The sequence below is a fragment of the Cryptomeria japonica genome, chromosome 7 (assembly GCF_030272615.1).
Source record: "Cryptomeria japonica chromosome 7, Sugi_1.0, whole genome shotgun sequence".
Classification (NCBI taxonomy): Eukaryota; Viridiplantae; Streptophyta; class Pinopsida; order Cupressales; family Cupressaceae; genus Cryptomeria; species Cryptomeria japonica.
In genome coordinates, this window is record NC_081411.1 from 71,076,680 (window position 1) to 71,104,236 (window position 27,557).

The window sequence follows — 27,557 nt, forward strand, 5'->3', positions numbered from 1 at the left end:
AGCCTCCCAACTAGTTATAAAATTTTCTAAAATGTATCTTCCCTTAATGAATCCAGTCTATGTTGAACTAATAATCTTAGGGAGAATATCCTGAAGCCTAAGTGCAAGGATTTTGGCTAAGATTTTATAGGACACATTAAGAAGAGTAATCGGTCTCCAATTTTTAATAAGAGCTTTATCTACCTCTTTGGGGATAAGTTTGATGATACCCCTATTGATGTTTCTTCCTAAGGAACCTCTTTCTAATGCATCAGGATAAACTTTAAGAAGTTCATGACAGATCCATCCAATGTTGGTTTTATAGAATTCAGCAAGCAAGCCATCGGGCCCGGGGGCCTTGTCTTTTTGGAGGGAGAGGATTGCCTTCTCGATTTCTCCCAAGGTGATCTCAGCAGAAAGGATAACAGCATCATGTTCAGTGATCTTTTTAGGAATAATGGAGAGAAATTGGTTTCTAATGTTATTAGCTTCCACAGAATCCTCAGAAGTAAAGAGATTCTGGTAGTAATTTGCAAAGGCTTCCTTTATCAAATCAGGGTTGGTGATGTCCTGATTATCAATGACAATTCTATCAATAGATTCATTAGTCTGTTTATGCTTCAAAAGATTGAAGAAGAATTTGGAACCCCTGTCACCGAACTGCAGCCAATTAACTCGAGATCTAATTTTTGCACCACGGGCTTTGGCCTGAAGATGTCGGCTAAGAGCATTCTTAGCATAAATGACCTGGGCAATAAGATTATAGTCAGAGGGGTTGGCTTGAATGTGAGATTCAGCAACTTGAAGATTAGCAGAGAGGGTCTTCTCAATGCGTCTATAGTCTTTGGCTCTTTTCTGGCCAATGGTTTTAAGGAAATTTTGCCAAGTAGTAACATTTAGGTCCCATTTTTCAATATTATTAAGGTGAGGAAAATGACGTTTATTAATCAGACTAATGATATGAACAGCAGCTAAGACATCCTCATCTTCCAGTAGACTAGTATTTAATATGAATTTAGAATCAGAAGCCTTATAGTGAGTCGGGGAGTTGTTAAAAATAAATCTGGTTTTTATGGGGTGGTGATCAGAAAGAATGGTAGATGTGGCAAGAACAGTGTTACCCCATTTATCTGGGAGGACAGAGAAAAGATTCTTGTTGGCATAAAACCTATCTAACCTCGAATAGATTCTGTTAGCCCCTTGCTGGAAATTGCACCATGTGTGCCAAATTCCAAGAGAGAGGTCCTTATTTCCAGCAAGGGGATCATATAGAAGTTTGTTAATTTTCATTCTATCCCAATGAAGTTTTTCTCCTTCCTTCCAGGTAAAAGGGAGTCCTCCTTCCTTATCAGCCTGTGATTCGATCATATTAAAATCCCCCCCCACAATCCAAGGTAAGTCGGGAAGGTTATCAATCCAGCCCTAAAGGGTTATCCTTTCTTTCCAGTCATTTGAAGCATAAGCAGAGCATATACCAAAACTGTTATTATTATACTTAATAGTAACCCAGACAGCACAATTGCATGGTGATACTCCATGATCAATAATGCAAGAACTCCATTTAGGATGAACAAGAAGAGCAACTCCTCCTTTTCCTCTAGTGTGAAGAGTGTGAAATTTAACAGCATCCTTCCAAATATAGGCCAGATTATTATAAAGGGTGAAATCCACCGCTTTGATCTCTTGGAGCATCAAGAAGTCCAGGCTAATTTGGGAGTCAATGTATTTTTTTATAACAAATTTCCTATCCGGGGACTCTAGGCCCCTTATATTCCATGAAACGCAATTCATTGAGAAACAATGTTCAGGGGAAGGTCCTGTATAGCCGCTCCCTGGATGGGAGTCACATTATTTGGGGAGGAATCCTCTTTCTTTTTATTACCAGAGTTTTTATTTTTTGACCCCACAGGTCTTCCCCTTTTTTTCGAGATGGGAAGATCATCCATACCATCGTACTCATAATCCGACTCAAACAGTGTCTGCTTGTCTTCTTCCATGGCCTGCTTGATGCTACAAGAGACCATAGTGGGATTACATGCAGGTATAACTTCAATAATACAATCATCTTCTAATTCTTTAAGAGCTTTACGTGAGTCAGATGTCTTAGAATTAGTGCAAGTTTTATCAGTAGGATCGCACTTTTGAGGGAAAACAGAGACGGGGCTGTTTAAACAGGGGGGAGCTTGCAGGGATGAAACATCTTTGTTTTTGTTAACTTTTCTTCTCCTTTTCTTGGTAATGGTTAGGAATCCATCCGAGTTACCCGCAGCTATTTCAGTGTTATGCAATGACAGAGTATCAGAACAATTGGGGATCTGTGGAGGGGCAGAGGCTACGAAAAGGGGTGTGAAATGGAGGTTATTTTGAGCATTTTGGGTGTCTGGCCGAGGTGTTTGAGAATCGGAAGCAGTATGGACAGGAGGAGCTTGTGGGGTGTTATCACTAGTGGTTTTATCAGAGGTAGTAACCGATTTCTTTTTAATAATTGGACAGTCTTTACGTCTGTGACCTTCTCTTCGGCATAGAAAGCAGGCATTCAACCCACCAAGTATTTCAATAGGGCATGTTATCCTTTCGTCAACTATATTCACATTTAGGGCTTCTGGTATATCAATTCCCGGTTTAATAGCTATGAGGATGCGGGCATCAAGATGGGGAACCAACCTCACAGTATCATCCATTCGGATGACTCTACCCAGGGGTTCCAAGAGCTGCAGAATAAATCTCCATAGGAAGGGGGGGATATGTTTAACCAAGACCCACCTAAGGGCGGAGAGGGCGATGATTTCTTCATGAATGGCTTCAGGTGACCATGCCAGAGTGCGGAAGGAGGTGGAACCAACATTCCAATATTGTTTTTTTAGAACTTCGGCCTGTGATTCCTGTGAAACAAAAAAGATTACATACAGACCTCGCTGAATTTGTCTACAAAACGACATGTGAAAACCTAGTTTCAAACTCTAGTAATTGTGAAGCCAGTCATCGAGGAATTTGCGAGGAGGACATTTATCTAACTCCACAGCAGAGAAGAAAATTGCACAATTTCTAAGCCTATTCTTTTCGTTCAATATTTCAACTAACATTTCTGGATTAGGCATAATAGAGAATGGGTTATTAGAAACCCTAGGGCCCTTACCGGAGTTGGGCGCTCCATCAGGTGTCAAGGATATAAACTTAGCACTAGCATCAACCGCCACTCCAGCCTTCGACACTGCCTCTGCGAATGTTTTTGGTCTGTTAATGGAGGTATTATCAGGTTTTGGAGGGGTGGGCAGAGAGCCATTAATGCCATCCGATGGGCATTCGTGGGAAACTGCCGTCGTCTTCCCACCGTCGCCTACCACCTTGTTGCCACGTAACGCACAGAATGAAAAACGGTTGATGCAGAGAAACGTCGAAAACGCAGAGCAGAGAACTTTTTACCGCCCTTATCAAAAATTGAATAATTGATCTTAAATAAAATAAAACATAAAAATTAAAATCATTAATAATATAATTTTTTTCAATAATAAAATTTAAATTTATTTTAATTATTGAATAAATTTTACATGTTTATTATAATGAAAAATAATTTTTTTTTATTAAAATCATAAAAAATAATTTACTTTCACTTCCACTTACCTCTAATTATATTTATTAAACTATGTTTTATAAAAATCATCAATTGTAAATGTTAATTCAATTGTTTTTTTTTTTTTTTCAAATTATGTAAGTGAAGTCTTATTAAATGAAATACAAAAGAAATAATATAAAAGAATAAAAATTCAATAAGTAAAAAATAATTTTATTGAAGTATGATATTTTAAAACTCAACCATTAAACCTAAAAAAATAAAATATAAAAAATCAATAATAACACAAATTCTAAATTAGTAAGGGTTGAAAGAGTGAAATTTAGAGTATTACAATTCAATATAACATCAATTGTCTATATATTATGTCAATTGACTTATCAATTTTTAAATTTGTCAAATTCAAATACAATTATTACAATATTAAAATATTATGAATGAGTTGTGGCAAGTCCCCTGCTTATAACTAAGGTTTCAGGCCCTAATAGTTGTGCATCTGATATGGCATCACCTGATTGGTTACTTTTTACAATAATAGTACATTTTTTAACAACTATTGGTACATTTCCTAACAACTGTTGGTACATTTCCTAACAAAAATTGATATTTTTTGTTTCAAACAATAGGTTTTATTTGTTCAATTTTTGGAACAAAAGATATCAACAACCCTCACAACAATTGGTACATGCTCAACTACTGGTTCCTTTCCCCTATATAGCTGTAGAATACCAAACAGCTGAAAAACATAATTCCAAACTATTACATCTAGACACATATAAACATAAAGAAGCCGTAAGGACATAAAAGAGAACCATCGAAATGCTAGTAATAAGCTTTTGTATTGATATAAAATCTGTTTTCAGAAGTGGTGTGGATGATCGCATAGCAGCAACATCTCATTATTATAAAATTTAAACCTTAAAAACACTTTAGTTTATTTAGCCGTATAAACGGAAACTAGATGACGGCCTAGATGACGATATGTTCACATGCGGATGCATCTATCCAAGATTCCAAAGTAGTGAATACACATTAATAGTTACTAAATATGGTCAAATATGTACAAATGAAAAATACTTTTAACAACAAACGAATAATGAGTGTGGATCAAATAATAATGATGTTGACACCAATAGCAGGCGATGCATTATTTTCTCAAGTACGGAATCGATCGCCTCATCCCCCTCAACTGATATCAATAGTTTTCTCTTATTTTCTTATTCCTTTTCCGTCTCATATTCCCACATAAACCCGTACTTCATTTGTTTGAATTGGAAAAATGAATCTTGCATGCCTAACAACTGCTTTTCCGTCCAGAAGTTTGAAAATGTTTTGATTAGCCCATAACTTTTTTCAAATTCTAGTACACAACTTTTTTCTAATCAGGAATTTAAAATGTGTCTGAATGGCTGATTAGCCTGCATTATAAAATAGTTATGGTAGGGTTCCATTAGCACCAGACATGGCAAGAAGAATAAATGTATCCTGCGGGGCCTGTAGAGTGCAACGCAAGAAATGCTCTGAAGAATGCATTTTCGCTCCACATTTTCCTCCCGATGATCCTCTCAAATTCACAATCGTGCAGAAAGTATTTGGAGCCAGAAATATCATCAAGCTGCTTCAAGTAATTTCTATCCATGTTCTCATTTTTATTATTGTTCAAACAGCTTTTAAATTAGCAATAGAAATTACCTGGTTTTTAGATTCACATTGTATGGCTTCCTAGATTTGCAGATGCATAACAGCGGCATCTTATTTGATATTTTAAACAGCCACTGTTCCACTTTTCTAGGTGAAGGCGCATATTAATTTGTTGGCTTGCATGTGATATTTTTTTTTGGTTCCATTGACCTATTTTTTTGGTAATATAACTTGATAATTTGTGAATTCCATTGTATGATGAATTTTTTCATCAATTTTTTATTTCATATCATACAATATGAAACATCATACAACTTTAATTTAATTTTTTTTCTTTATATTAATCGATTTTCATCTTAAAGACTATATATAGATTATTGTGTGTTTAGTAGTTAAGTTCTGAGGGAACCTGCGTTCAACAGATGGCTTTTTCTTGTTGGTATAATCTTCAAAGTACCTTAGATTTACGACAACATCCTGTTCTAGTGTTACTTACTTCCACGGACATAAAGGCTTTCTAATGTCTAAGTTACTTTGTTCCTTCGGTTTACCACACTCCATGGTGAGAATGGCTTAAAAATAAACTGCCTTTTAGAAAGACTTGTTAATTAGGTAGCAAGAGGAAATACGATGTCAAAGAAATTATGTTCAACTCTTATTGTAAACATAATTGCTTGCTTAAATATTTATTTAACTTTTTGTCTTCATCAAATAAAAGGTTCGTTATGTGAGACAAATCCAAAAATGCCAAACAAATTTGTATATTTTTAATTTTTGTTTCTTGTTTCTTTATATGGATTGAGGGAAGGGTCGGTGAAATAAGAAAATCATTGTTCATAAATTGATTTTTTTCTACTATAGACTTTTTAAAATTTTAATTGGGGATATTTGAATGGACAACACTAAGAATTTTATTGCTGTAAAAATAGATAAACAAATTTTCACATTTAATTGTTTCAATGAGATATTCAACTGAAATATTTAATCTACATAAGAGTTGTTATTTTTTTCACATTTTTAAATATATTTTTCATATAAATATATATAAATTGTTATTTACAATTGAATTTTTATTTTATTTTAAGAAGTATATTTTTAAGTGTTATAAAATTATTAAATTATTCAAATCTTCTTCAATCTTCAAACCTAATATAATCTTATCAAATTTACTTCCAGGGGATGTCTTTTATCTTGAGATTATTTTATTTTATTTACACTTTTACTTTTCTTTTAGGTGAGGGGTTGATTTTAGATCTTTAATTGCTCTACTCACAAGTCACTAGGTCATCAATATTTAAAATTTTTATTATAAAACAAAATCAACTTTAACAACACTATTAAGGTCTTAATATCCAAATTCAAAAGATTTGTGTTCATCAATCTTTAACAAATATATGCTTTCAGGAATCAACTAAACTTCAACTATATTAGTAGGAATTGTGCCTAATAGGAATCAAAATTGATGTCAATATCAACCCTAATCAACTCAACTTATACTATACTAGTCATAGTTTGTTCTTAATATGAATCAAACTTGTGCCCCATAACCAACCCTAATAGCTATAATCTTCATTTTTTCATTAAAATTGTGAGACACCTTATTTGCATTTTATTTTTCTATTACAAACTATTATCCCACATGCTTATAAATTTATATGTTATAACTAATCTATTTACTAACCAACAAATACAATTATTACAATATTAAAATACTTTTAATTATTTGAAATTGAAAATCTTATTAAATATTATTATAAAATTCATACCTTAAAAACTCTCTAGTTTATTTAGCCGTATAAACAAAAAGTAGATGACGACATCTTCACGTGCGGATGCATCTATCCAAAACAGTGAATGCACAATAGTAATTATTAAATATAGTAGAACATGTACAAATGAAAAATACTTTCGGCCCCAAACAAATAATGACTGTGGATCAAATAATGATGATGTTGACACCAGTGTCAGGCGAGGCATTGTTTTCTCAAGTACGGAATCGATTGCCGCCTCCCACTCAACTTGCCTGGATAGTTTTCTCTTTTTTTCCTATTCGTTTTTCTTCTCATATTTCCACATAAACCGGGCATTTCCATGTGTTTCAATTGAAAAAATGGATCTTGCACGTCCAACAGGTAATTTTCTCTGCAGTAGTTTGAAAATCTTTATTAGCCGATAAACAACTTCTTTCTGATTGTAGTCCACACCATTTTTCTAATCAGGAGTTTAACAAGGGTAGGAATGGTTGATTAGTCCACACATTAGGGTTCCATTAGCACCAGACATGGCAAGAAGAATAAATGTATCCTGCGGAGCCTGTAGAGCGCAACGCAAGAAATGTTCACAAGAATGTACTTTGGCTCCACATTTTCCTCCCGATGATCCTCTCAAATTCACCATCGTGCAGAAAGTATTTGGAGCCAAAAATATCATCAAGTTGCTTCAAGTAATTTCTATCCATGTTCTCATTTTAGTTGTTGTTCAAACAGCTTTTAAATTAGCAACAGAACTCACCTGGTTTTGAAAGGTACCATCTGTTTCTCTAAAATTTATTTCCTTGCGCATGACTTAAAATTTACATGGTATGATACCTATGATTCACATAGTATGGCATCCAAGATTTGCAGATACATAACAACAGCATCTTAATTGATTTTTTAAACGGCGGCTGCTGAATTTTTTAAAGCTGAATGTGGTTATGAAGCGTGTTGGCTTGACTCTGTTTGTTTGTCTAATTTGTGTTGATGCTTTGATGATTTTTTAATTCGATTGTATGATTTAAATTTTTAATCAACATTTCGAATCATATTACATAATCCACCATAAAATATATTCATAGTAAAAATTTCGCACAGCTTCATTCCTGTAAATCTTAAAAGCTCTACATATCTTATGAGGAGTTTAGTAGTTTAGCTTATGGAGCGTTTAGTAGTTATAGTTCTGATAGAACCTGCGTTCAACAGATGGTCTTATCTGGTTGGTTTAATTTTCAAAGTACGTTAGATTTACGAGACGTCCTGTTCTAGTGCTACTTATTTCCACAGACATAAGGGCTTCTTAATGTCTAAGTTACTTTGTTGGGCTTTCTTACTACTTGCTTCCCAAGGTATCACATACGCACAAGAATTTAGTTCGGGCTTATATAAATAGACACGGTTTTGGATAGAGAACGACTCTGTATAGTCCTAAGAATGTAAAGTCTCATTAAGGCAAGATTTATTTGAAATTTTTGTTTTATTGAAATAGTCACCTAATTATCTGACCCTCCTCTCCTTCTGTAAATGCTTGGCAACCAGGGAACATTGGCCTGATTTTTCATTACTAAATCGATGGTCTGGAATGTCCTTGATTTATTGCTCAACTTAATTGAATGGGATTCAGGCTTTACAGAAATTGAAATCAAATCAATTTTGAGCAGAAAGATTGCAAAGAAACTTCCACTATTGAGAAGTTAAAATGATCTACGTAACCAAGAGTAAAGAGTATCTGAAACTAATTTATCTAGGACATGATGTGAAGGTTGGAGTAAAGCCTTTTAAATTTACGAAGGAAAACAAGAAAAAACTAGACTAAGTCTAGATTTTTGAGGAATCCCTATGGGACCTTATTGTCTTTCTTTTTATATTAAGATCTATCATCATGAATGCTATATTAAGTGGACACTCATGTCTAAGCTTAATAGGATCTCATCTTATGCATATCCAGATGCAATATTCGTAGTTCATTCATATATTTTCTAGTAGTTGCCTTTCGATAGGAAGCCATTGCAATCTGTGTAGTGATCCCTCTGGCAATGAGCCTTTGTAATTCCATATAACTATTTATATTATCTTGAGAGTTAACCCTCTTCGTGGTTTTTCCCATTTGGGTTTGTCACATATTAAAATTCTAGTTTGTCTCTTCTAGATGTGTATGTTTTGCATTTCATTTCTATTACATATATCATTTCATGCTAAGGTTAGTTGAGATCAAATTAAGTTTCAGAATTTTAGAGTGTTTTGTTCAGGGAATACTAATTCACCGACACAACCCCCCCTCCCTTCTCTCTCGCCCCCCTCTTCTCAGTATTCTGGTCTATTCAACATAATAGGTCTAGGGTCTCTAGGCTTACTCGAGGATATGATCATCTCATTCTTTCGCTTTGGATAAGATAGAAAAATGTTGCTACTTCAAGGCTTAATAGGATCAAGTTGTTTAGGAAAAAAGTAATCAAGGGGTGAAATTTCCATGATTTGCCATGGACTGGTAAAGGCTATGATTAATTGTTATGATAGTGTGCCATTATGAGAGAATTTCAAGCAATTATGAATGACAAAAGGCATAGGCTGAAAGAGCCGAGAATATCCCAACATCACACAAATTTGATTTAGTGTAGGAATGATAGCAAAAGTCACATCTAAGCTCTTAGTACCAACCTTGACCAGAAGGGAAATAGAACCAATAGTAGGGCAAGAGAAACCATCATACACCTTGGCCATAACATCAGATTTATCATATGTTACTTGTTCCTTGATGAAATTGTAAAATATAAAGATATTCTTTAGTGATCATGTTCACCATACATACTAGATTAATGAGTACTCCTTGTGAGAGTTTTTCATTGATCTTTGCAGTAATATATAACGGGCCATCAGGTGCAATAATAGTCTCACTAGGAAAAAAAGTAATGCATAAATCTTTAGGAGGTATAGGTTTATCCATAAGATTAACAATATTACCAGACTCCATACCAAGGTCATTAGGAGAAAATTCAAGAGACTCAAACTCAACAACATTGGTAGAGTGAGAAGGCAAAGAATTGGTGAAGATTTAGAGATTTTGATTAGGAGGAACAATTGATATTTTTCCATTGTCATTCAAACCAACTACAGATATAGTGTTATTGTCAATGAAGTCTTGAATCTTATTCCTCGAAGTATAAAAATTCTTAGTATCATGGCCGGCTTGACAGTGATATTGACAAATAGTTGTAGGATCATGATAGGGTGGCGATGGAAGAGTCAGTTGGTCTAATGAGAGGAAGTTTTAACACATTAGCTTTTATCAACCTTGACTTTATACTATGTAAAGACTCAAAAAGAGGAGTGAATTATTTTTTAAAGTATTTAGATAAAGGAGACACACTTCATGTCATGGCTACCACTAATGTATAGATGTTGTCATTATCTTGATGTATCCTTTAATACTTTTATACTTGGAAAGATATTGTTGAGAAGTCCCATTATTATCAACTAGAGTAATTGAAGGAGTGATTCAAATTGACTCACTTGAAGTTGATTGTTATGAAGCACTACACACATTTGCATATAGAAAGTAAACTCGGGAAATAGAATTTTATCTCTAATATCTTTTTGGAAATCAGATAAAAATGTTCTTTCAACATCATGGTCGGGCATCAGATAAGAAATTTGAGAATACAAATATTTATATCTAGCAATAAAATTAGTCACTTTTTCTTTAACTCTTTGCTTACAATAAATCAAATCAGTCCAAGTAATCTTAGGACCAATATTATTTTAAAATTGTTTATCAAAAGGATTAGCCAATTTTTGGAAAAAAGTGATAGAATAAGGAGATAAACAATAATGCTATTCAAAATATTTATTGCCAAGGTTTCTAGTAAACAATTTAGCCATAAGTCTTTGGTCATGTGCAAAATCACTACATAAAGTTTGAAATGTTTTCACGTGAGTCAAGGGTGTTGCAAAGTTGATCAAAATGAGTTGCTTATGTGTTGTCATTGATATCAACATGATTTGGTTGTCATTAGTGACTAATTGATATGTGTTGTTTATTTTTTTGTGACGTTATGCTGAGACATTCGCTTCACATGTCATCTATGTTGTATATCTATTATTGAGGCTTACATGTGTTGTTAAGGTATGTCTAGAGATGTTATATTTTAGATTTGGTTCTCCATATTTCTATGACAAGGAAGTTGTGTTTACTAGTGCATTTGATAGTGATTCACTTTCTTTCTATATGAAATACATGTTGTGCATTTCTTCACATTATGGTTTGTCGCATTACAGTTTCGAATTTAAGTTAAAATTTCCTTACCTTCATTCTATTTAGTTGGCACATTTTCTTTGGCTTTAGAAGTGTGATTTCAAGTTTGATGGTGTTTAGTTTAGGTTTGGTTGACCTCAGATGTTTACACTTAACATTGTTTCTCTGATGACTATGTACTTTTGCATATTGTGCTTGATAATTATTTTGGTCTTGATTAAGATGTGTTGTGGTCCACTTTACACTTTTTCCACCTCGAGAATGTTTAGTGCCAACCTTATTTCAATTATGTTTGGTTAAGTTGCTTAGCTAACCTTGGGAGACTTTCCATATGTGAGGATGATATAGATAAGCGATAACTTGTAGAGGATGATGTGGGTGTTGTGTATGTGAACGAAGTGAAATGTGATGAAGGTGTATAAAAGAGGATCTATCATCCTAATTATTTGATGACTAGTGTGTTGAGTTGGTCATAAGTGTTGAGTAGTGTAAGATTTCATGTGTTAGCTACTAGAAGTAGTGAATTGAAGGTATCTACAGATCTTATCGTTGTAAAAGTGCATCAGTGGTAGATTATTTCTCTTTTATTCATCTTGATTTAGGCAATGAGCCCACTAGCAGTGAGCCTCTCTTTCTTTCTCTTGAGTAGTGATCCATGTAATAGTGAGCCTTGCTTTATAAAAATCACCTTAATTGGTGTCACCCTAACATGTGTTCATATATTTAGAATATCTTCTCTATGGTTGTTCACCTAATAAGGTTTTCCATGTAAAATATAATGTCTCATTGTGTATGGCATTCTTTGGTGTTTCATGTTCATATCTTTCTATAGATTATGTGTTAAAGTTAAGTTGTTGTAGATCTGATTTGAGAAATAGATTTAAGATTTTATACAACTAATTCACACCCCCTCTTAGTTGTATTGTGAGTTAGAATATTAAACAATTAGTATCAAAGTTATAGTTCCTTGGAGAAGAGCTTAACTTCTTGAGGAGATCCTAATGGAATACAAATTGAAAATCCCTATGTTTGTTGGATTTGACTATGGTTTTTCAGAAAATGAATATGTAAGGTTTCTTCATTTTTCTTGGCTATGAAGTATGAAAGTCTGTTATAAAGAAGTATGTTAAATTGAAAACTAGGGTGAACACTTCGAATGAGATCAAGGATTTTGAAGGTAGTGAAAAGTGAAGGTATGCTATCTTTAGTGCTCTTTCTAAGACTAAACTAATCAAGTTTGTATCTTTAGGACTTGCATATGAAGTTTGGGATATATTAGTAAGTAATTATGAAGGAGAAATGATACTATTAATGAAACTAAGTTGGAGAATGCTAAAAATAAATATGAATGCATGCAGAGGGAAGAAGAAGACAATATAGCTAGCTACCTATAAAAGATATCTATGATGTTGTGAATGAGATTGAAGGTCTTGGAGGTAACTTCCTAAAAGATGAAGTTGTGAAAAGGTACTCAAAACTCTTACTAAACCTTATAGCTCTAAATTTTTAGCAATAGGAAAATCATAGAATCAAAGTAAGTACACGAGAGAATGCTTCTATAGCTCTTTATTGCTTTTGAGATGAGAGAATTGGGTACTACTAGTGCAAGAACAAAAACATTTAGGGCTACTAGATCAGCAAAAGATAAGGAACTTATTGAAGAGAACTTTGATGAGATTGAGGTGAACTTTGTGAGGATGAAGAAAGGAGTCAGAAAGTACAAAGATAATTTATTCTTTAAGTGTTTCAGATATGGAAAGATAGATCATTATGCTTCTAGATGTCCTAATAGAATTGCAACTCAAAAGAATAATGAATTCAAAGGAAAATTCCATAAGAAGGCCTACTATGTTAAATAAGATGCATACATTACTCATTATGAATTTTATAATGAAGAACATAGTGAATGTTTATTTTTGGCTCTAAAAGAAGAATCTCATTCTACTAACCTTGATAAAGTTGTGAAGGAAAAAACTCTCGAAGATGCTACTAAAGAAGAAAGTACTATTGTACTAGATAAAGATGAATGAGTTATTGATAGGAGATGTCCAAATCATATGACTAGTGACAAGAGTAAGTTTGTAAAGATTTGAAAATTTAATGGAGGAGTTGTTAGATTTGGAGATGATCAGACGACTAGCATAGTTGGAATTGGTTTAATCAGATTTGATAGCATACATAATATTGGTGATTTTTTATATGTTCAAGGATTAAATTATAACCAATTGAGTGTTGGTAAAATGCATGGAAATGAATATAATGTTTTTTTAGGATGATGTGTGTGAGATCGGGAAAAGGTCTAGAACTGTGATTGCAGCAAGAAAGAAGACATATGGAAATATATATTAGTTGAAGACTACTTGTGGATTCTACTTAGTGAAAAAAATTACTGAGAGTTGGCTATGGCATAAGAGGATGTGTCACATTAATTTTGAGAATCTGGTGATGATTAGTTCAATTCAAGTTGTGAGAGATTTATCAAAGATCACAAAATCTACTAATAATATATGCAAAGAATGTCAAGTTGAAAAATAAACAAAGAGAACTTTCAAAGTTAGGGAATAACCTTCTACTGGAATACTAGAGTTAGTGCACACTGATCTTTGTGGTCTGACCAAAGCTAGAAGTCAATAACGTCACAGGTATTTCATGCTCTTAACTGATGATTTCTCTAAAATGACTTGGGTTACTTTCTTAAGAGAAAAATATGAAGCTCTAGCAAATTTTAAGAAATTCAAGGTCATGGTTGAAAATGAGAGACAAAAAAATCAAATGTTTTAGGTCTGATAGAGGTGGAGAGTTTACTACTGATGAATTCAATAACTTATGAAAATCATAGGATGAGAAGACTCTTGTTTTTTACTAGGACACCATAGCAGAATGGTGTAGCTAAATGGATAAATAGAATAATTCAAGAGGCCACTAGAAAAATGAAGAATGAATGAAGTCTACAAGAAATCTACTAGAAGGAAGCAATATACACTGCAGTATACACTATTAATATAGTACAGATTTGGAGGAATCATGGGAAGACATATTATTAACTTTGGTATGGAAGGACTCTGTCTATAAAATATTTCAAAGTATTTAGAAGTAAATGATATTTCAAGAAGAATAAAATTTAGGAAAGTTTTACACAAGAGATTATAAAGATGGTTTTCCTAGCTACTCTACTAAAACAAAATATTATAGATGTTACAATAAAATATTGAGAAGAATTGTTGATAGTCCAAATGTAAAATTTGATGAAGACACTTCAAAGGACACAGTTCTAGAGTTCGGATATGAATCTGATAAGTCTATGAGAAAATATAGAAGAAGAAAAGGATGAAGAAATTAAGGTATAGGGTGATAAGGAAGATACTCCAAAAATTGCTCCTAAGATACTGATATATGTGTAGAAGAATCATTCAGAGAAACAGGTTATTTGAGACAAGAAAAAAGGTGTTATCACAAGAAGTAAGGCTAATGATGAATAGGTAAACTTATGCTTAATTTTTAAAATCGAACCAAAAATAGTAAAGGATTCTTACACTGATTATCATTGGATGAAAGCTATGAAAGAATAATTGGAATAGACTGAGAAAAATGAGACTTTCCCAAGAACTTGTCCTAGGATTGGTTGACAAGAATGTGATAGGAACTAAATGGGTATTTCAGAATAAATTGGATGAGGATGGTCACATAGTGAGAAAAAAAGCAAGAATTGTATGTAAAGGCTATTGCTTGATTGAAGGAATGTATTTTGACAGAACTTATGCTCCTATAGCAAAAATGGAAGCTATCCAAATGTTTTTGGCTTTTGTGCCATGTAAGGATTTCAAGGTCTATTAGATGGATGTGAAGTTTGTATTCTTGAATAGAGAACTGAAAGAGGAAGTATACATAAAATAACTAGAAGTATTTAATCTATTAGAAACTCCAAATATAGTTTGTAAATTGAAGAATGTGTCGTACGAACTGAAGCAAGCTCCAAAATCTTGGTATTCAAGGATTGATAGGTATTTACTAAAGCAAGGCTTTCAAAAAGGTTCTACTAACAACAATCTTTGTTTTAAGGTTGTATAACATGACATCTTGATTGCAGTTGTTTATGTGGATGATATAATCTTTGGAGGAAATGGTGGTATGTGCAAGAAGTTTTATGATGAAATGCAAGAAGAGTTTGAAATTTCTATGATTGAGGAGATGAATTTATTTCTTGGTTTACAAGTTAATCAGAAATAAGATGGTGTATTTATTTCATAATCTAAGCATGTCAAAGAAATGTTGAAGAACTTTGGAATGGAAAATGCTACACTTGCATGTACTCCTATGGCTACTAGTAGTAAGTTGAGAAAATATGTTCAGTAAAAAAAGATTGATCAAAGCATATACAGATCAATGATTGGGAATTATTGCACTTGATTGCTACTAGACTAGATATCCTGTAGGTTGTTTGTCTTGTGCTAGATTTTAGCAAGATTGGTCAGAGAGACATGTTGTTGCAATGAAAATAATTTCTCGATACTTGAAAGGAACAAAAGACTATGGTCTATGGTACCCTAAAATATGGTGTAGACATGGTCTGATATGTCCTCAAAGAGAACAAACTAGAGAATGCAATAGGATTAACACAATGAAAGCAAAAGTAAAACATAGATAAAATGCAAAATTAGATATCCACATCATCATATTATCATCATAGAACATCTAGTTACATGTAGGATAAAATGACTAGTTTCATACTACATGTCAGATTACAATCCATTTGAAACTCCAAGAGGCATTTGAATTACAATTCCATTGACTAGATACTCATAACCTTTGAATTGCTTCCTAAGAATCACATATAGCAATATATATACCCTCCAGAACACATCTAGGTCTTTAACAACATATTACATTTACCAAGAAAGGAAAAAAAAAATTTGCAAATAGGTTAGCCTCAAGAATGAAAGGAAAATCCTATGGAAAAGAGAAACCAAGAAGCACGGATCGAATGGAAGGTCAGCCAAGGACTTAAGAACATCAAGCAAGGCACCAAATGGATCCTCCAATCAAGAAATTTCTTAGCATGAGAAGGAAACACCAACATAGACAATAAGCTCAAAAATTGATCTGGGAACCAAGAACAACCAATATGGAAGTGATGACTCACTGAAAAAGATTCCAAATGAACTTAAAATCTAGGATAATACACAAGAAAAAACCTGGAAACCAAAAATATGATCCATAATGAAAAAGAACCAACTACCGGAACACACTAAAAGAAACATAGAAAAATTCTACAAGAACTAAATAAGAGAAAAACTAAGGAAATATTTTTAGTTGATGCAATATTTCTCATAGACTAGGGATGCTCCTGCATTAGACACCCCAAGTAGAAAGAGATGTTCCATGAGAGGCAAATCATGAACATCTAAAAGGATTTGGGATATAGACCTCATGCTCATTTCCGATCCAAACATCTTCTTTGTCTGCAAACCTCTTCCTTACCTCCTCTGGAACCTCAACTAGATTCTCTAACTCCTAATTCTCTTTACTTTTCTTCCCTTGCTTCAGACTTATACACTGTTCTAATTAATACTCTCTTTCTTCAGCAAAATATTTCATCTAGTTTTCCACCATAACCTTATTTCCATTTGGTTCCTTTTGAGTTTCAGAGTTATCTACTAGACCCTTCTGCAGATCCATGCCACCCTCTGACACAACCTCTACAACTAGTTTCTTAGCACTGCACATTCTCTCAAGGATCAAATTCCTCACTTCCTTCTCTTCCTCCCTCAAAGAAGCCAATGTTAAATTTTGTCCATCCTTCTCAATAGTGATTAGGTTTCTTCTACAATCATAGATAGGTCCTTTGTCAAACTGCCAAGGTCTTCCCAACAAAACATGATAATCACTCATAGACAAAACACTGCATAAGAACTCATCCCTAAAAGGTCCAATATTAAAATTCACCAAACACAACTCTTTTACTTATAACTTCTCATTATCTTGCAACTAATTTACATGGTAATGGCAAGGGTACTTAAGTCTCTTCAATCCAAGCCTCTCTATCATCTCCCCACACACAAAATTATCAGTACTTCCACTATCCACAATAACTTTACAACACTTACCACCCAATTTATACATAGTCCAGAAAAGATCCTTCCTCTGATTAGATATGGTATCTTCACTCCTCCGCTCCATCAAGACTCTTTTAAATATAAAGGATTCTCCCTGCTTCGATTCTAACACATTCTCACCAATAAGTCTAACTTCCTAATCCTCATTTGCCACATAGATCCTTTCCATCCCTTGCTTGCAATCAAAAGATCTATGTCTGGTTTCTGCACACTTGAAACATCAGGCCAAGAATTATCTACTGCTACTCCCTTTTCTATGTGTCTTCTAGTCCAGTTCTTTAATCCACTTAGGTTTTTAATCTTCTTCAACATTCTGCTTCTCTACACTTCCACTCATCTACCCTTTATATCTCTCGTTTCCTCTAGGGTTATTATGTTATCTTCTTTTCAAATTCTCCTCAACCTTCAAAACATATTGGTAAGCCTCTTCAATTATGAATATCTTCAACATACTCCTCTCATTCTAAATGTTAAATGTAAGTCTCCCTGAATGAACTTAGCCTTAAATCTCGGTACCATATGTCTCCATAAAGTGATCTTCATCTCACCATTCTCAACTCTATCTCTCTACAACTCCTCCCATCATAAATCCACATGCCCTTTCAACTTAGTCTATGCCAACTAGACTCTTTGTGGGTCCTTAATATCCTCAATCTCAAATTAGTCTTCCAACTTTCTGATCCAATCAATTAGATCTTCCAGATTTAGTGTCCTAGAAAATTTCAGAATATCCACCTTATGAACTTTGATCACTCATGCCACCACTCTCATAAATATTTTTTCTCTTTCATCTTTCAATCCTTCAACTTCCTCAACCTCAAGCTCTTCTCTAGCCTCTTCATATTCATCCTCAGATTCTGGATTCCTCTACAAACCATCTAATGCATTTTGAATCTTTTTCCTCATCTCATTCTTGAAATCCCTCATCATCTGGTTTACCCTATGGGGGTTCATCATTCTAGGTGGAATCTCCTCCTTTTCTCTGGTGCAATTGCCTCAACTCATAGATTTGATTACCAATTTCAGTTTCCTCACACTTGACAATCTATGAAACACAACTCACAACCTACCTCTACTTGACGATCTGTTCACCCAAAGGAATGCCTCAAGGTTCGTGCAACCAACTCTAATACCACTTGGTACAACCATGGTCTGGTGGATCCTCAAATAGAACAAACCAGATCATGCAACAAAAGTAACACAATGGAAGCAATAACAAAACATAGATAAAATACAAAATCAGATATTTGCATCATCATATTATCATCATAGAAAATCTAGTAATCATCAAGTTACGTGCAGGCTAACATACCCAGTTTCAGACTACATGCCAGATTACAATCCATTCGGACCTCCAAGAGGTATCCAAATTACAATTCCAGAGACGAGATACTCATAACCTTAGAACTAATTCCTAAGGATGACATGTAATAATATATACCCTCAGGAGCACATCCGGGTCCAAAAAAAGAAAGTGAAATGTGCAAATAGATCAGCCCCAAGAATGAAAGGAAAATCCTCCAAAAAATAGTAACCAAGAAGTGCAGATCAAATGAAAGGTTGGCCAAGGACTCAAGAACATCGAGAAAGGCACCAAATAGATCCACCATCCAAGAAATCATTTTTCATGAGATGTAATCACCAATATAGACAATAAGCTCGAAAATTACTTCGGGAATCAAGAATAGCCAATGCGGAAGTGATGACTCATCGAAAAATAATCCAAATGAACTAAAAATCTAGAATAATACACAAGAACAAGCCTATAAATAAAAAAATCTTATCCGTAACAAAAAAGAACCAACTACCAAAACACACTAAAAGAAACACATAAAACTACTACAAGAAATGAACAAGAACAAAACTAAGGAAATATTTTTTGTTGATGCAAGATTGCTCATAGAGTAGTGATGCTCCTTCATCAAAATATCTTATTTCACTCTTATTGCCTACATAGATACAGATTAGGTTTGTTGTGTGGACATGAAAAGTACTATTGGGGGTGCATTTTTTCTTGGACCCAGATTGTTTGCTTGGTCAAGTAAGAAACAAGATTCAATATCTCTATCTTGGTCAAGTATATTGATGTTGCTAATTTTCGTACTCAGGTATTATGGATGAAACAAACTTCCAAGGACATTGGAATATTGGGTGATGAACCTATTACTATCTTTTGTAACAATACCAATATAATTAATATTTCTTAAAATCTTTTATTACATTCATGAATGAAACACATTTCAATTTGGTAACACTTCTTGATGGATAATTTTTTTGGAGAATGAAGTAATGCTTTATTATTTGCCTACAAAGGAATAGATTTATGATATCTTTACTAAAGCTCTTGCCAAAAATATTTTTTAATATCTTCAAGAGAAATTGGGGGTTATTGTATCTCCTTTTCTAAACTAAATGCATATAGAGATGCATTATTCCATTAAATTTCATGAATACTACTATTCTAAACTAATGATTTGATACTTCCTCTTAGGGGGATCTTGGTGTAGTTGCAATTTTCTAAAGAGTTGAACATAATGAGGTAACAATGGTTTTATCAAGGCCTTTGTCCTTTATGGAAAAGGAGGAAAGAATGAGAATATAATATATTAGGAAAAAGGGGAGAGAATGTAAAAATGCATATGTTTCTTGATTATGGTATGAGGGTTATTATTGTTGTTCTTGATGTTTTGCCATCAATGACAAAGGGGGAGATTGTTGCAAAGTTGATTAGAATGAAATACTTATGTATTTTCATTGATATTAACATGTTTTGGTTATCGTTAATGATTGATTAGTATAAGTTTTGTTGAGTTTTTTTGTGTAGTTATGCTGAGAGATTTGCTTTGCATATATTATATGTTGTATATTTATCTTGCAGTTTCCAACTATGTTGTTAAGCTATGCATAGAGATGTTATATTCTAGATTTGGTGCTCTAGAGTTTTGTGACAAAAAAGTTGTGTCTACCAATATGTTTGACAATGTTTCATAGTGTTTCCATATGAAATGCATGCTCCACTTTTCTCTATATTATGATTTCTAGCATTATTGTTTTGGGGTTAAGTTGATAATGACCTTAGCTTCATTCTATTCAGTTGGCATGTGTTGTTGGGCTTTAGAAGCATAATTTCAGATATGATGGTGTTTACTCTAGCTTGGGTAGACCTCAGGTGTTTAATCTTCACATTGTTTCTTTGATGATTATGGAATTTTTAATAATGTGTTTGGTAATTATTTTCATCTTGATTAAGATGTGATGTTGTCCAGTTTACATTCTTTCCCACCACAAGAATATTTAGTGTTGATCTTATTTAAAATATGTTTGGTTAAGTTGCTTAGTTGATATTGGGAAATTTTCATATGTGAGGATGATATAAATAATAGATAACTTATAGAGGATTATGTGGGTGTTGTGTATGTGAAAGAGAGTGAAATGCAATGAAGGTATACAAAAGAGCATCTATCTTCCTAATTGTTTGATGACTAGTGTGTTGAGTAGTGTGATATTTCATGTGTTAGCTACTGGAAGTAGTGAGCCGAAGGTATCTATAAATATTATGATTGCAAAAGTATAAGTAATGAATTCTTTCTCTTTTATTCTTCTTCATTCTAGTACTGAGCCTTCTAACAGTGAATTTAACCACTAAATTCATGTAATTCAATTAAAAATGAGATCTATGAGTAAGTTTGAATTTTAAAATGCATGAACAATCAAATCAGAGAAAATAAATCAAAATTATGCAACCCACAAGTTTAATTATAAATTAGGGTTTCATGAATTTAACCTCTAAATTTATGAAATTCAATTGAAAATAAAGCTTATGAGAACAAGCTTGAATTTGACAGTGCATACAAATTAGATATGAGACCACAAATCAAAATTAAACTGTAAGAAGTCAGGTTCACATAAAATGTATAGGGTGGAAAACTTAGGGTTAGGGTTGGATTAAGATAATAAAATCACTAAATGACCTAATTAAACATTACATTTGGAAGGAGAAGGAGCTAATATATCTAGCCTCAAAATAATGAGATTTTAATCGGTTTTATAGACTTTGGGTGGGGCCTTTGTCATTCTAAAATTGAATTCATTTGATTGTTTGATAATTAGGGAAAAATAGGTGATAATTGAAGTATTTTGATAGAAATAGTAAGCTATAAATGTTGCATGGAGTCACTGACCTAGATCTAGGCAAACTAAGCTATCTGCAATCTATTCTCAAAAGTTTGACTTGATTTTTTGAGACTTGGTAATATTAATTTGGCATGGTCCTTTGAATTTTCCACCATCAAAAGTTGAACCTATCCATCATTGTGAACTCTATTGATTCTTCCAAGTACAACTCCATACCTATTCTAGCAAACGAAAGAAAGGGAAATATGTTGGGAATAGGGGTTCATCTTAGGTCAAACCTTGATTTTGGAGCTTACCATGAATTTGAATTGTTAAATGCAATGGAAGACTGCAGTAAAAACTTTCCTTTTTAGGCAAACTCTGAAAATTCTTGAAACACTAATGATATAGCTCAATGAATTTTTGTTTGACCTTCACAAAAGAATTACGATTTCATGTATATTTTCTTGATAAAACATGGATCATAGATGTCATCTTTAATGTTTGAAACTTGGCTTCACTTCTTTTCCAATGCTTGATGAAAAATTGGTTACTTGCTCACTTGAATTTCCTAGATTGTAATTGAGATCTTGGATGAGGTTCGATTTAAAATAAGAAGGGTAGACCTAATTTTGTAGTTGCTTGTCAAAAAATGAATTGAATTTTTGACACAGGATCTAGGTCCTTGTCCAAATTATGTGACCATTATGAGGCCCCAAATTGGGCACTTTTTGAGAGGTCATGCCCAACACCATGGTCCTGGAAATTGATGTTTCAAGTTTGAGGTAGACTATGAAGGTGGTGAAAAAGAATATTTGTTAGATTATGTGAGAAAAATTAGCACTTCAAATAAGCCTTGGAAGCTAAAGTGCCAAAGTGAGGTCCAAGAGGACAAAATTATAGGTGAGTACAATTTGTGATTCTACATCTCTTAATTTTTTGAATAGAATTTAACTCTCTTTGTAGGAATATTTTTGGGGAGAGATACAAAGACTACTAAAAATATGTAGTCTAACAGTTGGGGTTTGGTTTCTATGCCTCAAAAAAGTAGTTGCCTTGGCCTTCACTAATTTGAGTTTTGTAATAGCTACTAAATCATATTAGATGTAGTGCAATATACATGATCAACATTGAGTTAAATTTCTTGGCGGTTTGGATTGTTTGTCCCATATTCATCATTTTGCAAATTTGGTTGAAGAAGTGCTAGAACTTTCAAGGCTATTAGAACTTTTTTGAATATATTTGATATAATATTTTTGATCAAATTAATAAAAATATTCTAGTTAAGTATTATTAAGATGAAGTTATATCTCTTTTACATTTACAATTCTTGAGACAATTGAGATTTGTGAGGTTGGATTGGATAATGAAGGTTTTATTCATTTATTTTCCCCTTTAGCTATGGCGATTGGTTTTTATCATAAAATGAAGGCTCGGGCATTTTGACAAAAATGTGAGATAGATTCCCTCTACATTTCAAATAAAAGGAAGCTTGATTAATTTTATTGGAGATTAGGATCTCTAGCAAAACAAATTCTTCACCTTGTTCCAAATTTTGTGTTCATATTTTTAGAGAAGAGATATTGTTGTAGATTGTTTAATAGAATGGGCCGTTTATGTAATTGCAATTAGAATGTCATGGAATCTAAAAATTTGTCTATCATTAACTCCAAATAATTTTTGTGGATTCTTAATAATGCTTTGATCTTTTCTTTTGTTTTTCCTTCAAATTGCCTATTTTGTTGGGATCTTGATTTTCTCTTGAAAATAGTAGAGTATTGGAAAATGTTGTTGAATTTTAATTCTCATTCTTCAGATTTTTTTGATATCTTTTTCTATTTGAAAATTGTGTTGTTTTAATATGTTCTTAACTTTTAGTTGATACATTTATTACAAATATTAAGTTTTCACAATCCATGTCATAGGAATCAGCCGTTTCTGAATTAGACTCTGTGAATTTTTTTTGCTTCAACATTTCTCATCACACTTGGTGGTCCATCAGATTTCAAGAAAGGATAAAAAATGATGGATCTTGCAGTGTGATCCAAAATGTTAATGCCAAAAAATTTCACACAGTCTAATTCAGAAATAACTGATTCCTAATACATTTATACTTTCTGATGTTTTTTACAATTTATTATTTTCAATATCTGAACAGTTAATGGTAATTGCATATCTCATTTTCCTTTAAAAGTGTTAAATATTTGTCATATTTAATTAATTAAAATTGAAATCTAATTGTCTAGTGAACTGGATGATGTTTAAATAGGGCTATTTTTACAAGCATATGATAAACAATTTTATCTTTCTAAGAGAGAGTGAATGTGCTGATAATGTCATTTATAATTTTAGGTGAAGCAAAATTGAATAAAATGTGCTGTTGCTTCAGGAGGTGGAAGCTGACAAAAGAGGAGATGCGTTAAATAGCATGCTGTATGAAGCGAGTGCAAGGGTGAACGATCCCATTTATGGCTGTGCAGCTGAAGTTTATCAACTGCAGAAGGAAATTGCTGAGCTGGAATCCCAATTGGCAACCACAAAGGCAGAGCTAAACCAAATGCGGTCTGAGTATGGTAAGCTTGTATTTCTCATGGGCACTGGTTCTCTCGATGATCAACTTGTTTATCCAATAGATGCCACATCACCACCAGGAGAATATATCATCTATGAGGAAGTGGATCCCTTGCTGTCATGTGGTCCGTTATGGGAAGCATAGAATTATAAGAGTCAGTTGCTTGAGGTACCCTTCGAATATATATTCCTTACTGTTTGAAGGATTACATAGTCTATTCCAAGCAGCGATATTCTAACCGTTGAAATAAAATATGGATAAGAGTACTATTTTACAGTATGTGAAATTCTAGCTTCTCATAATTCAATTCTTTATTATTAAGATTACATTTATAAGTTCATAATTATTTAAATATATATTCTAATTAAGATATATTGCTTATTTATTGATAGATAGTTAACTTTCTAATAATAAAATGATACTATAATAAAATTATTGATAGATAGTTAACTTTCTAATAATAAAATTATTTATTGAATGATACTATAAACCTTTTGGTTTATAAGTTGATAATTATTTAAATATGTATTCTAATTAAGATATATTGCTAAATTAATGATACTATAAACCTTTTGGTTTTTATATAATGGATTATAACGTAAAAAAGGAGCATATATCTAAATCAACAGTCATCTTGTGATTAAACTGCCGGCATAAGATTGTGCTTGCCGAGCATTCAACTTTTCAATCTACGGGCCAATTCTCTACTAACTACTCCGTATATGTAGGTATAAATATAATTGTCTGCTGTGGCTTTTAATTCAATTAAGTCAGAGTAAAAAACCTCTTTTCCTTCAATCTTCAATCTACTCTTAGCAAATACAGGAACTTACCAGATCTGATGTTATATCATTCATTAACAAAAAGTATGGAACATAGTTTATTTTCTTTATATATGAAGTAAAGTTATAATTCATACAGGAGATGCTCTCTTCCCTTTAGTAGGTTGCCATGAAGTCAAGGTTTTACCCATAAGCACCTGAGAGATATTTGCCTTACAGGAGCTTCCCAAAATGACTATCTTAGTACATATTTGTTATTGCAGGGTTTAAATTGATTTCTTTTTGGTTCAAGGAGTATATGTATCAGTGATCAGAAGCAAATTTGAAATATTGAAAAAAAATATTTTTCATATTTTTTCTAGTTTTTCTGCATGTTAGTAATTAGTGTTTTTGAAGGTCTTCGGGGTATTTTGAGTCCTTGAAATTTTGGCGGGTTATTTAGAATATTGCTGTAGGCAGTTCTTTTAGGACTTCGCTTCCAACTCTTAGAGACCTTTCCAACGAGTTAAACGGCTCGCGATTTCAAATCCTGAATAGAAAATTATGTTTAGTTAAAGTTAAGATAAAATTTCAAAAGATTTTGGTGACCCTTTCTTTATTTCAACTTATGTCAAGGTTTCGATTTTGAGGTTTCGATTGACTATATTGAAGATTGTAAATGTTTGGAAGATTTGTTGTTACATACGGCTGGATTCTCTCACTACTTACTATTGAGAGATGTCCTCCTTTGATTCTTTGCCCTGGGCTTGCTTTTTGTTTCTTCCACCTACAAGAAGAGATGTGAAGGTCCATCTTCCATTACTTAGAGAAATTAAGGTTTTCTGTTTAACCTTGAGATTATTTTAGAGTAGAATTTATTTATTAGGGAGTGCCGTATTGCTGCTTGAGTCTTTATAATCATCATTTTCAAACTCCTTTCATGATAGTAAAGTGGGATTTTTTTCAAAACTCGTTTCATGCTATAAAATTGAATTTTCTTTTTCAAAACTCCTTTCACAGTATTAAATGGAAATTTATTTATTTTTGGAGTTTTAAAGGGTTGGACGTTAAGAAGAATCTTTTCAACTACACTCTTGATTTATATTAGCTGACTATATTTTCCATCTCTTGAAGATTTCATTTAAGTTATGGATTTTAATAATATTAAAGTTTTTTCTATCTTTGATCTGAGGTAAGTTTTCAGATCAAAACTTTGTAGCAAGAAACGATATAATATTAATGTTTTTTCTATCTTTGATCGAAGTAAGTTTTCAGATCAAAAGTTTGTAGCAAGAAATGTTTAGAGAAATAAATTTTTAATGAAAAAGTAATTGAGGTGCATCTCAATATTAAAGATATATATTTTTGAATTAGATTATACAATGAAATTATTAAACAATAATAATAGAATAATATATGAACGTGTTTAATATAAGGAAAATTGTTGAATCTACAACATGCTGATTTCAAAAATAATACTACTTACTTGCATCAATTTTTTTATTAAAATATTTTGTTTTAATTAAAATGAATAGTAGTAGATGAATATTTTTTTTAATTTGTTAATTTTCTATTTAATAAAAATATTTTCTATAAGATTAATTGAGAATTCAACTTTCAAAGTATGAACTAAAAATCACTTCCTATGAGACATCTTTATAAAAAAAATACTTTTTTCTCTAATTTGTATTGGTATCATAGATCTATAATGAAATGAGAACATAATCAAAAGAATACTTTGAGTGCTTATTATTACCATTCAATTTATTGTGAAATTATAATTTTAAATAAGTGACATGCTAATATATGATATTATATTATGATTTTAAATTGTTCAGTTAGAAGTAATTAGTAAAACTAACTATAAAATCAATTCTTATAGAAAATAGCTACAACAAAATGATTAATAATTACATCTCAAATAAATTTAAGAATTTTTTTTTTCATTTTTTGAATCTACAAACTCAAATTCTTTCTTACTTAATATACCAAAATTATGTGTTTCTATCACATTTATTTTGAAAATACGCCACATATTAAGTAGAAGGGTTTTGAATAAATATTTGATTAAGATATTAACTAAAATATTTTAAGAGAACAATAGATTTTAAGTAGAGACTTGTCAAGTTCCTTGAAGTAATCAAGGAAAAATGGAGATAACTAATTGTACAAAACAAATATGTACCTTTTCTTTGTTAATTGAATTCAAATTACAATATTAATGTATAATATTATTATTGAGAATGTGATTCTATTATTACTCACCAAACATACCAATTGGAATCTTAAATGAATGCATATAATATTTTTGGTTGTGATTGATTTTGTTTTACAAGGTAGATAACATTTACTTTTAGTCAAAAGATAAAATATTCCACTCAATTGAATTAAATTATTTTATTGACAAATATCTATAAAACTACTATCTTCAAATAATGGTGGTAGTTAATTATGAGATCTCTTTTTCCAAAGTGAAATTAAATTTGAAGAGAAATTGAAAGATAAGGATATTGCGATCTCTTTATTATGAAATGATATTAACAAAGAATATTTATCAAAATCTATTTGATAGAGATAAAAATTATAATTATTAAATAATAGTTATAGGTAACATTTAAAGGAGTGTAATTATTTAGAGAGCAACCTTTAAATATAATATAAATCACATATGTCATATTTGGCTAGACATGGAGAGTATAGGAAGAAGGTGGTTTTCATAGAATATGTGCATTGGAGAAGGGACACATAAATTGTGTTCATCTAGGGTATGATTATTTTTTGTGTTGTGCATGTTTTATATG

General features: G+C 32.3%; 1 protein-coding gene across 1 annotated transcript; it reads left to right on the forward strand.

The window, feature by feature from the left end:
* The first annotated feature begins 7,413 nt into the window (after positions 1-7,413).
* Positions 7,414-24,254, forward strand: LOC131856219 (LOB domain-containing protein 1-like). Its single transcript, XM_059207668.1, has 2 exons — positions 7,414-7,634; positions 23,813-24,254. Exons 1-2 carry the CDS (start codon positions 7,473-7,475, stop codon positions 24,137-24,139), a joined length of 489 nt encoding a protein of 162 aa, XP_059063651.1. The 5' UTR covers positions 7,414-7,472; the 3' UTR covers positions 24,140-24,254.
* The last annotated feature ends 3,303 nt before the right edge of the window (positions 24,255-27,557 follow it).

Bases quoted from the DNA above. Each gene is read 5' to 3' on its own strand.
- LOC131856219 (XM_059207668.1), top strand. From the start codon at position 7,473: ATGGCAAGAAGAATAAATGTATCCTGCGGAGCCTGTAGAGCGCAACGC. The intron at 7,635-23,812 runs GTAATTTCTATC...CTGTTGCTTCAG, and splicing joins ATATCATCAAGTTGCTTCAA to GAGGTGGAAGCTGACAAAAG.